Source organism: Fulmarus glacialis, unplaced genomic scaffold (genome assembly GCF_000690835.1).
Source record: "Fulmarus glacialis isolate BGI_N327 unplaced genomic scaffold, ASM69083v1 scaffold10482, whole genome shotgun sequence".
NCBI classification, from domain to species: domain Eukaryota; kingdom Metazoa; phylum Chordata; class Aves; order Procellariiformes; family Procellariidae; genus Fulmarus; species Fulmarus glacialis.
Genome location: NW_009197178.1, coordinates 76,166 through 92,583, shown reverse-complemented (window position 1 = coordinate 92,583; position 16,418 = coordinate 76,166). Strand labels below are relative to the sequence as shown.

Below are 16,418 nucleotides of genomic sequence, written 5' to 3'. Positions count from 1 at the left end.
GTGTAAGTGATTTAAGACTTATACCACCGATAGAGTTTGCCCTGTGCAGTGACACAGACTGGGTATCATTGATCTCCCTTCTCCCAGGGGAGTCAGAGGATTTTGCACCAAACAAGTCTCCACAGCAGCTTGGCTAGCTGCTCTGTGGTAACATCAGGATATCCGTTTGGCCCAAGGCAAAGCTGAAACCTTGCCTGCTTAGACAGAAAGTATCTTCTTGTGCTGGTCTCATTTAGGCGAGTTACAAACAGGACCACTGCTATAGAGTGGCTACTAATTACAATGGTTTATGTCAGAGAAAAATCCTGCCCTTGTAGTTTGCAGCACTTTCAATTCTTGCATTGCTACGTGATGTGCTTTTTCTCGGTCCAAATAAACCTCTGGCCTGTACCCCAGCTGATTCCTGGTGCAGATCTAACAGCAGATGCCATGGGAGGTCCCTCATCATTTAAACATTTATAATTTTTACAGAGCAGTTCATTGTTCAAAGGGGAGGACAGAGAACTCTTTGGGCTGGCCTAAATTTGCTCCTTCTGACCACAGGAGCAAAGTCAGGTCAATGGTGCAGCCTTTGGGAAAGCTGTTGCTTGCATTTGCTAAGGGAAGTGCTCTAATAAGCAATTAAAATACAGCCTCAGTGCAGGTAACAAAATGGACGAGCAAGGTACCTTCTCTCAAGCAGGGCTGAGCTTGCCTCCTTTCACTGTTCTGCTGGATGGGCAGAACAGTTGCCAACAGGAGAGCAGATACTCCCAGAAGGCGCCCAGACACATTTTCCAGGGACCTGTCCTCCTTGCTCTTATTTAAACCAGCCTCCCAACAACAGGACTGTGGCACCCCTGGATGAGGGTGCTGCTGTCACAAGGGAGAAAAGAAGCAGGTGGTAGGGACAGTTCGTCAAGCAGCACAGTGTGGGTGGAAAAGGAAGCCAGCATTTCTAATTACCCCCAGCACTGAGGGCAACGTTTGAGCACACCTCGCAGCAGGTGACCAGCCACGGAGGTTGGCACTGCCTTGCTGACTGTCTTCCTACAGTATCGTGGTCCCGTGCACTGGTGCTCAGCTTAGGTGATATCATTTCTCTGGAGGCTGACAAAGCTTCTTCTTGCTGGAGCGATGAAGCTCCAGGTGAAGCAGCTCTCTATACTACACCTATGCTACTGGGAAAGCTCTGGGAGAGAGGAGAGGCCAGGCATACTGCTTCTATATGCACTAAAAATACCCTCTAAAAAGCACAAGCTGGAGACCAGCTCTTTCAAAGAAATTTCTGAGACAGCTTCTTTGGCTCACCCCTCTAGGCAGCCTAGATATCAGATGCTGGGAACACACGCTGGGGAGCTCTGGTCATGCACTGGGAGAAATGTGGACTTCAATAACTGCCCTCTCAGAACAGATGTGACGTCCCAGAGCCTGGGGAAAGCAATACTGGGGAAAGTTTAAACAAGCAGCAAGCTGGAAAATTGCTTGAGATAAGGTGTGTATACTGCCTTTGCCTCTGCAAAAGCAGCCAGTGTTTCCGACAACCCAGATACCATCTATCTGTGCTTGGGGGGCACTGGTTGAAAATGGCAGGGTTTTTTGGTTTGTTTGGTTTTTGTTGGGTTTTTTTGTTTGTTTGGTTGGTTGGTTTTTGGTTTTTGGTTTTTTTTAACACAGCTCCCCAAAAGGCTGCAAAATGTATGGCCTGATTTGGAACTCCTCGCAAAACAGCGTTTCAAAGTTTCCCCACAGCATGGGTTGCCTCTGCCTCCAAGACTTTTGGGAAGGAGACTAGGAATGTCACAAGTGTCTGGTCTGAGTGTGGGAGAGGGGACCTTGCGTCCCTGCAGCGTAACGGTAGAGGATCACGGCAGTCTGAAACTCTGTCTCGCACCTCCCAGCTATAACTGTGGCTGGAAACATAGGCTACCAACAAGCAGAATGAAAAAGCTGTTCACAGGGTTATCCATTCAATGCAGCACTGCTTCAGAGCAGGTTTTCTCAAGGCAAGATGGGACAGTCAAATTTTCCGGATTTCTGCAAGCATGGAAGGAAAGAGACCTGTTATACAGAAGCAGCTGAGGTGCTAAGATGACAGACAGGAGCAGCTTGACAGAAAAGGAGGAGGAGCTGTCAGACTAACTGCGATAAGGCCAAAATTGATTTAGGGATGGAGAACACAAACACAGTAAGCGGTATGCTGCCTGCAGAGAAAAACCTTCCCCACTTTCAAGAAGACCATTGCTATGCAATGCCTCCAGAAGCCCAGTGATAACCCTGCCACTTTTGACTCTCTCCACTGCCACAACCACCTCCTCACTGAAGGGGCTGCTCTGATCAAGTGAGAAACTCACTCCCCCACCAGAGAAAGGCAAAAATATTGGCTGTTTCAAGCCAGAAGAACAACCAGCCTTGTTACCGGAAGGCACTGGAGCTGTGAAAAGTTACTGAACAATTCTGGTCTTAGGAGGCCTGCGAGACCAAACTCTTGCTCAAAGCACTGCTCTCCAGGAGAGCCCCCAAACGTGGACAGCCCGCACCCTGGGAGCAGGTGGGATCAGAGGGAAAGCACTTAAGGGATGAGCTGTTAAAAGCCCTTAGAAAGCTTCTGATAACCATTTACAAGTGGCTGGCTATAGATGAAAAACTGTCTGAGTCGGCGTCGCAGCTGAACAGCGTTCCCCCCCAGCAATGCTGCATTAATCACTCTGCTGGCTGACTTATCTCTCTACATCAATTAAAGACACAACATAAATACTGGATTAAAAAGCTGTAGTCATGTTCACTGGTCCATGCGTGATTTATCTGCAAGACGCACACAAACACACAGCCGGCCCAGAGAGTCTCTTTCGCAGCCGCTGCCGAATGAAAACCATCTCAACCAGATCCCTGCATCCTGCTGGCTCACAGAGGAGAGTGCAGTTTTGGCTTTGGGAGAGTGTCTCACCTGCTTTTGTTGCTGAGTGGGGAAAGGGGAAGGCAATTTTGTCCTTCTCCCTCACCTCTCTGCTGTCAGATGCAGCCCCAGTGAGGTCCTCTCCTGCCTCTCCCCCCTCAGCCGGGGAGAGGAGATGGTCCAGCCCCTGGGGAGGGAGCAACCAGCAACGCTTCAGAGGAGGATCGGTCCCTCCAGGACCTCTGTCTGCATCTTGAGAGGGGGGATGCGAGGAGCCGTTGGCCCCATCCTGCTCCCCTCCTTGCATCCTCCCTCTCAACACACAGGCAGAGGCTTTGCCTGAGTGACGGTTGCACGCTGCAGCAGAGAGGATGACAAGGCAGGATGACACCTCCCTGCAGCACTGATGCAAAGGCTGGCTTGCACGCACACACGCTCGCGGTGGTCTGCCTGTAACTCCTGCTCGCACTGAGCACCCCCAGAAAGCTGCAGGCTGCTCCACTGATACCAAGTTCAGGTGCACGGTGGGTCCCATAGGAGGGCTGGAAATCAGCAGAATATCCTTACATGCTGTAACGGGAGCTCCTGAGCTCAAGCACTGATCTCTGCCAAAGGCAAACATTTCAGCAAAGAAAGGCAGGGTACGGGATACCATGCAAAGCTATCTGGCCAGACTCCCAGTGGTGCCACCCAAGAAGATGCACCACTGAGACCTCCCAGAGAGCGTGCCCCCACCCTTTACAATAGCATTGGGGTGGGGGGGAAAGCAAATTACACTACTGCTTAGTAGATGATCCTATTCCCAAGGATAGGATCAGGAATCCAGGAGCCTTAGGCATTCACAACAGGATCACCTTTTTGTCTTGGCCTCCGAAATGTGCATTTTCACATGGGTGCCTGGGATGCCTAGAATCTGTGAAGCAATGGACCAAAATGGCGTTAATTAAAACTTGAGCAGAACCTGACAATTCTCAGTAAACTAATCTGCATGCTTCAGCAGTCTCACCAAGAGTGCTCCAAGCTCAACAAATGTTTAATGGCTAAAAAATGCAGTGAAAAACTGCATTTGCTAAGCCCAGATGAGACTTAAAAATATACCCTAATCTGTTTACAAGTATACATGGAAATAGAGAACAAATAATGAAAAATGAAAAAAAACAATCTTATTTTTGCAGTTCATTTTTGACTTTTCCTGTTGCTTCAAATCATCTCCTCTGCAATGACTCTGAAGAGGAATTATCCAGTTTCTGTGTCAAAGCTGGGAAACACATTTTAAGAAATAATTTCTTTTTGAGCTCAGCAATTTAACTGCAGTCTACAGCAACCAGAATATTTTAAAAGCCAGGAAAAAAAAGTTAAATGTCACCTCTTTGCCTTTTAAAGCACTGCACTCCATAATCACAAGAGGTTTTCTGGGCATGTTCCAGACTGCTTTCAAAAAGCTCATCTAGACAATCCTGCCCTGACAGCCAAGCAGGGCCCATTTACAAATCTGTACATTTTTTTGTTTCTGCTGCATGCTTCCTAATGCTGAATCCAAGACAGGACAAGTTTTCTTCTCAAATGTGCATTTGGCATTCCGCAAAAGAATTTCTTCTCTCTCTTCTGCTTGTTTGTTTTAAACCACCAGAGCATGATGAACAGCTGCAGGGATCTCCTGGCTTTGTTTCCCCTCCATGAGCTGTTGATCTACCACACTTCATTAATTCAAACAATCCCTCCCAATGAGCACTATCATGCACCTGTCTACACTGAGTCTCCTAACACAGCATACTGCACCACATCACTTTGGCTCCAGCAGTAGAAGGCATCTCTCTTCTCCAGGAAGAGGACTGAACGTTTGCTCCACTGTAAGCATGCACAACTTCTAAAACCCCAGCGCTTGGGAAGAGCTGATGGATTCTATTCAGGACTCTGCGGTTTTTAGCAACGTTGCCAGGGTTAGGGGCCGACTTCCTGACTTCTAGCATGGAGTGGCCACTCTCAGTGGCAGGTGCCAGATGCGTGCGCGTTCCAACATCGCATGTGGAAACAGTTCCATCTGGTTTTGCTGCCGGGCTGCAACTGCAAAGATCGATTTGCTCCAACACCTGCCAGCATCTGAGAACACATCGTCTTCGTTACAGCCAACAGTGAGCACAACAGCGGGGAAGCTGTTGCACGGTGGTCCTCAGTGGGGGAGGCAAGTCATGAAGCGCCTGTTAAGGTCCTTCTCTCTTTGATCACTCCCTGTCCTGCCTACTGAGCTGTCGGTTCAATAAGATAGATTAATTGACTTGGACCCTTCGGGAAGTCTGGCAGAGCACAAATCCACTCAGGTGGCAATTTTTTTGATGTGTGGCCCTTCAACTACTTGGGCTGGAAACCTCAGCGCATTTCTAAACAGTCCTTGCATTGATCTTGATGTTCTTTACGCATTAAGAATCACATCCATCAGGAAGGCTGCCCTGTGCCAGGCACAACAAAAGTAACAGCAACAAACAATTTTCAACTCGCCCTCAACATTACCTCCAAGGTGCTCGGCGGGAAAGGCCAGTTTGGTTGACTACTCTGCACAGGGGAAGGGCGAGGCAAAAGGGGAGAGACGTGTCCAAGCTCACCCAGCGGGCCAGTATCAAACTTGAGATTAAAACCCAGGGTGTTAAGTAACAAGTGAGCCAGCATGCTCTGCAGAGCCACGATGCTGCCCAGGCAAGGGGGCTGGGAAGCAGGAAAATGATTTCTACACCACCTTTCTACTCGCTGTACCTGAAGACTGCTGGCCATCCCAAGCGTCTGTGGCACAAAGAGGGGGCTTTCAGGTATGGAAAGCTCTACTCATGGTGGTCTCTCCCTGCCCCGTGCTCCCCTCTGAAAGCCTGGCGCAGGGTACGCGGGAGCTGCAAGGCAGGCTAGTTCCGTGAGAGTGGAGGGTAGGATCTGCCAAATCTGGGGCTGCATTGCACTGGCCTCCAGGCACAGAGTAGCCAGGACGGCATCAAACCCTGGCCCACAGCGAGGACAGGTCTGTCCCCTTCTCCGGACTTCCACCTGTATGTAAGCTAAAGCAGGAAAACGGAGAGCCAAGGAGAATCCCTTCCTGAAGAGAAAAGGCAAAGTGCTTTGTCACTAGCAGAGAAATTGCGAACACCTGTCTGTGCACACCAACAAGGAAACTCCTGGAAGGGGGAGCATCGGGGCACAATACATCATAAGGCTCTATATAGCAGCTAAGTGAGAGCGTATAGTTAAAAACTACACAGAGGCCCTTTGTCTTTAAAATACAATGCTAATGGCTGACATCTACAGCAGCCTCCTCCGCAAATAGATTTAAAGCCCAGGTTCATTCCGACTGGGTAATCCCTAATCTCCCTGACTGCAGAGACAGCACGCGTTTGGATACCCCCCAGCCTGCTAACTCAGGAGAAGACTCTTGCTTGGAAAGAAGCAAACAATTTATTCCAACGCTGTCATCCCAGCATTGCCAGAGGTTTCCAGGTTTCATCCCTTCGTGCTCATGGTTCCAGGGTCAACACAATAACGATAAGCAACAGTGACTATTTACTGTAGTACCCGCTGCTAAGTACCAGTACCAATATGCTCTGCATTGTCAGGAAACCAGCGTTCCCAGCACCCTAGGCTCTAGCCAGCTTTCTGCAGCTGCCCATTTGCACAGCTTTTCTCACAGCTACAGCCTGCATTCACAGCACTGCAGCATTTGTCCAGTTACTTTTCCACCCACCACGTAAATAAAGTGACAAGTGACTTGAGAGATGAAAGCCACGTGCCGATGGGAGGAGATAAACGGGGAAGAGACAGAATATACGTCACAGAGCTCTACCCCTCCCCCAGCTCCTTTAGAAACAGAACAACACAAAAAAGTCCCGATGCTTCAATTGCTAAATGATAAATTAACAAAGCAAAGCAAAGCAGGAGCAAAGACATCTCCCACAATCTGCACAGAAACAGCAAAATATACAATAGAAAATGTCACTAACACCCCATTCAGGCAGATGCACTTATTTTTTGTGAATGACAGGTTATTAAATGAAAAAATTTTGACCACCGGTACTTTGCTGCATGGCTGTTCCCCTAGCTGTCATTTCCACCCTAAGTGACCTTCTGCTTAATGCTGGGGGTTTCTGGCCTGTAGTCCTTCCTCTCCGAGACATTGCGTTTCACCTTGGCACTAACTGGAGACTCCTGATTCAACGAGGGACTCGAGTGGGATTTCTTCAGTCCTGGCGCATCGTTCTCTCCTCCACTCAGCAGCTCCTTCACCCCTTCTTTCAGGAGGCCAACGTAAATCTCATAGCGATTTTTCTGGGAAATGAAAAGAAAGGCCCGAATCAGTCTGGAAGAAATTCTGCAGAAGCACTTGAGAGACTGTCTGGGTAACTTAATGGTTTCTGCTGGCCTTGGAAGCCAGGAGCCTAATACGGATGTGAACAATGCTGCCTGATGTGGACACGAACAATGGTGGCTAATGTAAATTACACTGTATAAAAGGATTTCAGGCAGGCTGAGCCCAGGGGTGCTGTGCAATTAGAGGCACTCAGTTCTGCAGCACACGAATCCCGGTGCTCTGCTGAATGGTGGCTCCCAGCTAGTTGGAGCACATGGTGAGAGCTTCCTGACCTTAGCCACGCTGAGTCATGTTCTGTGCTCACACATATTGAGACGTTATGTGCCCCATGCAGGCATAGAGATAAAGTGGACAACAAAAATCCTGCTCTGGTTGACTACAGCTCTCCCCTGCGGCCCTCCACTCCTGACAGCAGGTCCTGCTTGCCTCGCTCCAGCCCAGGGGGAGAAACCAAAGCAGGGTCCTGCTAAGCTCAGATGATACAACTTGGCCACCACTAAGCCCATGAGAGGATGCTCTGCAAGGCCAGACCTTAACAAAAAGGAGAAGGCTATAACAGCAGCACGGCATGTTCCCCTGACAGGGCCACTCATGGTGAATGTTGAAGGTTGCTCTCTATCCAGGTATTTTTCAACTGAAAAAAGTTCACTTTACTGTGCCCCATGCCCACTTGTTCTGTTCCTTGTCTGGAGCAGAGCTTTCCCTCTCCAATGGGAGTATTTCACTCTGTGTGCCACAATAACATCTTTCTGCACAGAACATCTCGGCAACCAACGAAATGAGGGTACATTAACAGAAGATCCCTGCAGGGCCTCAAAAACAGAAGCTGGGGCAGGAGGTCCTGAGAACAGAGCAACCCACCTCCCAGGACTTGTTTAATAACCTGCCCCTGACATATCCACTAAAGACGTGGTGCAGGCATTGTAATTAAGGTGGTCTCAGTGGGCTGGGGGCCAGGGAAGGAGGATGTAAACATCGGTACTGATTGTTAATTTGTATTTCAAAGTGGCAAAACAGTTGCCAAACTATTATGTTCCTGACAGAGGAAAAAGTGTATAACAAAAGTTCTTCCAATTTATAACAAAATAATAAAGTTCTGGTAATAACACTTATTCAAGGGCAGGAAGTCAAAAAGCTTGGTAACTGCTTTGAAGTGTGGAATATAAAGGAAAAAAAAAAGGAGAGAACATGACTGGGTTTCCAAAGAGTTCTTCGAATAAACAAAACCGCATAGAGGAGGATCATAAAAGAATCCACCTAAAAATTAATTTTAAAAGCATTTTTATCAATTCCATATCTGGAGCTCCAGCTCCACAATGCGAGAGACAAACACATGAAGCAGGTAAGATGTGTCATTCAATAAAAAAGGAAACAGAGAAACACCAAGCAGAACCCTGATGATGAGGATGTACTGGGCTGACGAATGCTTCATCACACAATGAACAGGACACCTCTGCAGAAGAGAAGGCAAGCCAGTGCTCTAAGCCTGGGATCAGTGTAATATTCATCAAGGGAGAGAGGGACTTTACTGCCATACAGACTTCTGCTTTTTGTTGGTCCAGTAAATACCACCAGGGTCACAAGACCCAGCAATCAGAATGGAAATCCAGGACCAGTTACTGCCCTGCATGTCTGCCAATGGCCATTTTGCCCTGGACTTTGTGGGCCCGTGATTTCTGTCACAATTAAGCAATGCATTTGGAAGTTTCTATTTTGATTTCAAATGCAACAAACCTGCTCTTTTAGTGATCTGACATTTGAAGCTAGGTATTAAAGCTAGTGGAAATTTTTCCTTAAAAGAAATTAATCTGGAAAATTCTGCCAAGAAAGTAAAACCACAAAAGTTAAAACCATTCAAAAGCTTCTGCAACATTATCTCTCAAGACTGAACGCACATGATAAAGAGGAGATGAGATAGCCACCCAACAAATTTCTGGCTTCACCTCTCACCTGACAGCACTCTAAAGATCTCTCTCAAACCATAAATTTGCTGCAATGAGCAACCATCATCTGGAGCAGTACTTCCTCAGACAGCAAGCAAAGACACCAGCAAGAAGAAACACTCCTGGCTGCATCCCTGAACAAGGACCCAGCACCTCCTGGTTCACCTCCCCTCAGAAGGAAACACCATCTCACTTGTCTTTCATCAGGAACAAGAATGAAGGGAACTCTGGTGGGTGAACAAAAAGGAATTACAAGAGCCTACAGAAAAGGAATCTGGCTTCTTCCTTCCTAATGGGACTACGCTGCTTCCTTTAGGATTCGCAGGCCTTTTTGGTGTGCTTCTGGAAAAGTACCAGCATGGCCCTTTGTACACGGATGCAAGGTCTGGTCTGCAGTCTCAGCCTGAAAGAGCCAAAATACTGCCTCACCTGCCTCTTGCCCTTTTGCTTTGACCCCATGCAGCAAGGTCTGTCACCAGCTCCTGCCTGACCCTGACCGGACTTTGTTCTGAAGGGAAGGTAAGGAAATCCCAAAACAGGGGGAAAGTTTCCATTCAGGATTTTCATATAGCTCAACTTTTCTTTTCTTTTTTTTTTTTTTTTACTGCCTATTGATAGTTCAACGTGGCCTGCAAAATCTGTGCCAAGTGTGAAGGTAACATCGCATTGCACAGCAGCACCTTGAATCACCATCTCTCGCACACAACTGGAGTTGGTGCCACCACTTGCCTGCCTAGACAGGCATTCCTGCAGTGCTGATCACATATCTGAACTGCACAGTTCAATTGCTGTTCAAGGCTCTCACTAGGGAAGAACACATCTTTTGTTTCCTGGGCTGTACTGGTCCTGCTTTGTACTGAGGTACCCGAGGAATATTTTTCTAAAGACCACCATGATGAAATTGACAGAAAACAGAAAAAAACCACAACAATCTCCTTCTCCATCGATCTTTCTAAAATCATCTAACACTCCAGCCTACATTTCATCCTAACTCATCACGCTTCTAGAAGTGATAGAAAATAAACTTTGTGTCAAGGACCCAAAGCCAAGAAATTCTTTGCTCTCCCAATTTGCACAAGACCAGCTACAGAGTGAAAGTGTATGGCTTGCTCTGTACATCCAAGTGCTACGTTCAAAACTGACACTGTGCCATTGATCACAACCCTTTGATCTCGATTTTCAGCCAGTTTCCAAACCACCTTACTGTCAATTTCCTAGCCCACACTTTATCAGCTTGTCTATGAGGATGTTAGAGGAGACAATGTCAAAATCCTTTTTAAAGCCGAGAATAAACAACATCCACTGCTCTCCCCTCATCCATCACACCAGACATCTCATTGTAAAAGGCTATCATGTTGGTCAGGCATGATTTTCCCTTCATAAAGCCAGGCTGATTACTCACAATCACCTTCTTGTCTTTGATGTGTTTGGAAGTGATTTCCAGGACAATTTGGTCCATCACCTTCCCATGGACAGAGAAGCAACTGACCATCCTGTAGTTCCCTGGACCTTCCCTCCTTGCCTTTCTTGAGGACAGGAATGACATTTGCTTTCCTCCAGTCCTCAGGAACCTCCCCCTGATCACCATGACCTTTCAAAGGTAATCGAGAGTGGCCTTGCAATGACATCATCCAGCTCCTTCAGCACTCATGGGTGCATCCCATCAGATCCCATGGACTTGCGTATGTCCAGTTTAAATATTCCCTAACTTTATCATCCTTCACCAAGCGTAAGTCTTCCTTGCTCCAGATTTTCCCACTGGGCTCATGTATTTGTGATTGCTGAAGGCTGGTCTTACCAGTAGAGACCCAGACAAAGATGGCATTGAGTACCCTGGCCTTTCTTTGTGACCAGGTTCCTTGCCCTTTTATGGGCCCCAACTAGGGCCCATATTTTCCCTAGCTGTCCTGCTATTAATATAGCTGTAGAAACCTTTCTTCTTACCCTTCACATCTTTTGCCAGATTCAACTTCACATGGGCTTTGGCTTTCCTAAATGCAATCCTACGTGCTTGGACAGTATCTCTATTCCTCCTGTGTCACCTGCCAGTGCTTCCATCTCCTGCACACTTCCTTTTTATGGTAGAGTTTTGCCAGGAGCAACTGGTTCATCCATGAAGGCTTCAGCCATCTTTGCTTGGTTTCTTGCTTGTCAGGGTGAACCATTCCTGGGCTTAAAGGAGGTGATCCTTGAAAAGTGACCAGCTTCCCAAAGCTCTCTTCCCCCCAAGGACATACCTAATGGGATTCTTCCAAGCAGTTCCCTGAACAGGCCAAAGTCAGCTCTCCTGAAGTCCAGTGTTGTGATCCTATTTTTTACTCTCAGCCTTCCTTTCAGGATCATGAAGTCCAACATCTCATGGTCACTGCTGCCATGGTTGCCCCTAACCTTCATATCCCCAACCAGTTCTTCCTAGTTTATAAACGAGAGGTCCAGCAAAGTGCCTCTCCTTGTCTGCTCCTCGGTCACCTGTGTTAGTTGTTGTCAATGCACTCCAGAAACATCCTGGATTGCTTGCGCCCTGCTGTGTTGTCCCTCCAGCAGATATAAGGGTGGTTAAAGTTCCCCATGATGACCGGGGCCTGCAAACACAAGGTTTGTTCCAGTTTTTTGAAAAAGACCTAGCAGACAGCCAACCCATCTTGGTGTGCCTGCTAATCCTGACCCACAAGCTCTCAGCTGGCTCATCCCGCTTCCTTAGGCAAAGCTTGATGTGTGCCTGCTACTCACTCACACAAAGGGTGACTCCCGCTCCTTGCCATCCCTGTCTGTCTTTTCTAAAAAGCCTGTATCCATTCACGGCAGCACTCCAGTCATGTGAACTATCCCATCATCTCACTTCAGTCTTGTTTTATTGATTATGTAGTCTCTCCTGCTCACATCATTGTGTACCCCTTGCTTGCCAGCCCTGTCCACCACTTCCTCATTTGATTGTTGGTCAGACCATTTTAGGTATTTGGGATGTGGAAGAACAAATTCACCAATAACAGTAGCAAAACATCTATGCAGAGCATCTCAAGCTCACCGTATACAATGCAGCCCAGAGCTACAGCAAAGTCAAACCCAGCACAGTGGTTACAACCTTCTGCAAAAGCAAAAGTACACAACCAGTCAAGCCCAGGAGTAAAAAGAGCTCCTCCAGAAGAAACTCATATAACACACAGCAGGAGGCTTACTTCAGTTCTGGAGGCTTGTGTTACCTCCAGCATCTCCTCTGGTGGTGTCTCTGACTTTTGTCTTATCTACCCTTTCTCTTCTTCAGACTATGGATTTTCCTTGCCAGGCAGTGCCTATCTAGAGCAGGATCCTTTCAGACCCAAGGCAACATTGACTCTCAGTTTTGGGGGAAGAATCTCAAAGGTGCAGCCGTGAAAAATATCAGGTGTCTGCTGTGTTGCCGACACCCTCCCACATAGCTTTACAATGTGCCAGACACCATGATGGATAAAAGCTGCTGTGAGATACTTAGAACAATCTCCTAATGCAGCTGCCTAAGTTGCATCACTCAATCCTGTAATCTTTAATTCTACCCTTTTCCTGCTCTCCTGACATCCAGCTCACGGGTACACAACACAAATGGCTCTGAGGAGGCATGCCTATGACAATAATTTTAGAAGAGAGTCACTTCAGAATATACCAACGGAAGACAATTATCATGATCTGCATTACTGCAGAATGCAGTCATTCCAAAAAGATTGAGCTGCCAACACGCTAGGCAACACACAGTCTTACAACATGAGATAGTTCCTGCCTGAAGACTTTACCATCTCTTCAAATAGATACGTCATGCAAGGTCAGAGGGTCACATTTTTATCCTCCATTTTACAGATGAGGAGCTAAATTCATGGCTAAGTACACAGGAAGTCCTTAGCAGAAAGAGGAGCCACATCGCAGCTTCTGGGATTGCTGCGACATACCTCTCTAACAAGAACATACTCGCTGGTGAAGTAAGGTGAAAAATGCAGAACTTTAGGACTGTACCCCAAATGTAAGACCAGCTGCCCCATCCACACCCAAAAAGTAAAAGTAATAATGTTTCCTGTACATACCTCAAACTCCAGATAGTGGTCCTTCAGTTTGTAATCATCTACTTCCTTGCCTTTCAGCTTCTTGTCAGGAGGATAGGAGCGATGTTCGGCAAGCTCAGTGGAGATCTGCTTCAGCTTAGCTTCATGGGACTTCAGCTGTTCATCCTTCAGAAACACATTAGGCACTTAAGTGACAGAATCTAAAATATTTGATAAGCAAATGGAAATAGAGAGATCCCTGTACAACGATACCAAGTACTTTCTTCTTCTTTCTCTCCTTCTTTCCTTTAACTAATTTTAATTAGATTGATAGGGTCTGTTATCCCAGAGCTCTGTCCCCAGCAGCTCTGTCAAAGGCACCCAAGCAAAGTGGCCAAGTTTGCAGAAAAACACGGCAGCTAGCAGGTGCCACCGGGAAGGATAGCAAACCTGTCATCCCTCGCCTTCCTGAGAGCAATGAAAGCAGCTTGCTGCAGAGCATTACTGACAACATGACACTTCTGCTTAATACATTTCTTGGCAAATTAATTAAGGCTGTTGTGTATGCATCAGACCAAGGGAAGAATGAGACAGGCGTAGACCCTTCCTCAGGTCTTTGCAATGTAAAAGTAGTTCCTTCCAGGACAGTCAGGCCCCTTCCTTCCAGTTCTGCACCACCAAATGCTCTCTGGCCTGCAGTTTCCATTTGTTCAGAACAATACAATGCATCCAGAAGAGGAAGGGCTGTCCAATCCCCAAAAGGTATCTCGTTTTGCTAAGCTGCTATCGGCTTTTATCCCACTGTGCAGTTGGAGAAAGTGAGGAGCTGCTACTCCCCCTTTCTAGACAATTTCCTTTATCATAATCCCAGGCCCACACACTTCCTCCAGTCCATCTGTCAGCTAACCCTCCCTCAGCTCAGAAGGTTTCCAGCTCCTGCAGCATGGCCTTCTGGCCATTTCTAGGCTTGGATCTGAAATTATATTTGAATTAGGTAAGTCCAAAATATAGACATGATCATGCAGATCTCAGTGACTTAGCCAGAGTCGTAACAGCAGGTAGTACCCAGCTCAGCTCCCGCATATGCACCTAGCCTCAGAGGAGGGGATAGCTGCCAGTAGTGGTGTGGCTGCGCAGCTTGCAGCTTCAAGCCTAGCTCGGACATGCCTGTGCTGCACTGTGAGTCACACCAGGCTCTGAGCCTCTCAGATCACCAAGCTGGAGCGCAGGAAAGAGCAGGGAAGGGGAAAACTTCTACAGAGGATGATAGCTGAGCCCCAGCCAATCTTGTGTCTCAACTCTTTTGCAAGAGAACTGAAGAAAGAAACGTGGGATAATTTGCCTCCGCCTGTACATGGTAGGGCTCAAACCACTCGCTATTGGCTGCCAAAAATGCTTGCTGCTGATAATAACTACCCTGGATCTGCTTGGCCTCTCTATTAGCGCCCAATCACTCTTTACGTTTTGCTGAATCCCTGGTGCCAGTGACATCCCGTTGCAGTGAGTTCTACAGCCTGATGACAGGAGGTCTTTGAGTAGCTATTAATTTGGCACTTGTAATTTCCAGGGCAGCAGCCCTTTGGAGCTTTTGTGTGTGCATGCACATTCTCAGAAAAAAGTTTAAAAAAAACCACTAGTAGATCTTTTCTAGACTGGTTGTTCCTTTATATATAGCTTTGCCACATCCCTCCTTGCTTGGACTAACCAAGATCAGACATTGATCTGCTTTTGAAAGCAAACTTGGTAAAATGATGTTGCACAACCTGTCATGTCCAACCTCTCTCCCTCACCCATGTCAGGTTCTCACTGCATCCCAACTTCTGCCTGACCAGGAACAGGCCCTTTGAAGAAGTACTGTCCATCATGATTCAGCCCACAAAATCCTAAACAGTAACCACAGGGATTTGACAATTCATATTTTTTTGTCTGCCAAATGAGAAGCAGCCTGCTGGCAGCTTTTCCACACTGACAGATGAAAGCAGACATGTTTCTGCTTGCCTTTGAATTTATCTGCTTTGAACACTTAACATTATTCTGCCTTTAGCTGAAACAGCTTATCTTACTCCACTTTTTGTGTCTCCCCTTCTTCGAGACAGGGGGACCACAGGGCTGTGTTGCTTTTTTTTTCCTTTCCAGATTAAACAGAAACAATGAGGCTAGGAAACAATGTGCTAAACGGAACAATCACACAGAACAATGATGAGTAAGAAAGCTTTTTTTGGTGACTGGGGGTAAATTATTGAAGCCCCATACAGTATTTTAAAAAAGGTATGCACGAGCAAAAGGTAAAACTGCAAGGACGAGACAAGTTAGTATTATTCTGTTTGAGACGTGTTTTAAACTTCAACCCAGAATAGAAGATGGAAAGTCAGTCACCACATTGTAAAAAGAAAAGCTACTGCCATGGAGAGGGAAAAAGCAGGTACGACATAAAAACACCACTCCCTTAGAGAAATGCAGATTATGAGACAGTGGTTTCTAAGGAGTGTTGCTAAGCTATGAAGATGGCAAAAAGACGCATTTAAGAAGCAACCCAGCATGGCAGATGACTTCAAAAGCTACAGTAGGTCACTCAAAGTATACACCTAGGATTGGGATCTATCACCTCTGCCACTCTGATCAACGCAATCAGTATCATGTTCCTGCCTGTGCAGGAGGAATTGCAGGCATGCAAAGTACTATGGGAGCTGTGGGCCCAAGCATCAGACACAGCCAGTCTGAAACAAGCAGAAGTAGGTCTTTTTTCAAGCAAGAAGTAGTAGAGCTGTGAAACTCCCTGCCACAGGATGTTGTAGAAGCTAAAAGCTTATGTGATCACAAGGGGAGACCAAAGACGTTCATGTAAAAGACAGTTCATAAATATACATTAAACAGGAAATCCCTGACCTGGTAAGGGCTGGAGTCTGGAAAAGTGTCGTAGGACAAATATAATTTATGCTTGCCTGATGCATCAGCTTTCACCTTTTATCACCCCAATAAGCCAAAGACCAGGAGTATGTCCATTTCTTCTGAAATGAGTGGCAATAAACACTCAAATTCAAAAAACCACCAGTCAGACAGTATTTGAAATGTCCTCTGCAGAGCCATAACCACGGGATGAAAATTCTATATCTAGTACTAGGAACACTGGTGATTGTTTCTCTTCTTCAATATAAAACAATTATATTCAAGTGTGCTCCTTCTCTCCCCCCACTTCAAATCTTGCACCAGGAAAACAAGCAGAGATTTACCGTGCAAGCCTCCTTCTC

General features: G+C 46.7%; 1 protein-coding gene across 1 annotated transcript in view; it reads right to left on the bottom strand.

The window, feature by feature from the left end:
* Positions 1-6,964: 6,964 nt before the first annotated feature.
* PSD3 (pleckstrin and Sec7 domain containing 3) overlaps positions 6,965-16,418 on the bottom strand; it is a gene marked incomplete at its 5' end in the record, with an annotated part of 76,470 nt that continues 67,016 nt past the window's right edge. Inside the window, 2 exons of the mRNA XM_009572448.1 lie at positions 6,965-7,177; positions 13,213-13,356. Coding sequence (XP_009570743.1) covers positions 6,965-7,177; positions 13,213-13,356 — 357 coding nt within the window. The remainder of the gene's footprint in view (positions 7,178-13,212; positions 13,357-16,418) is intronic.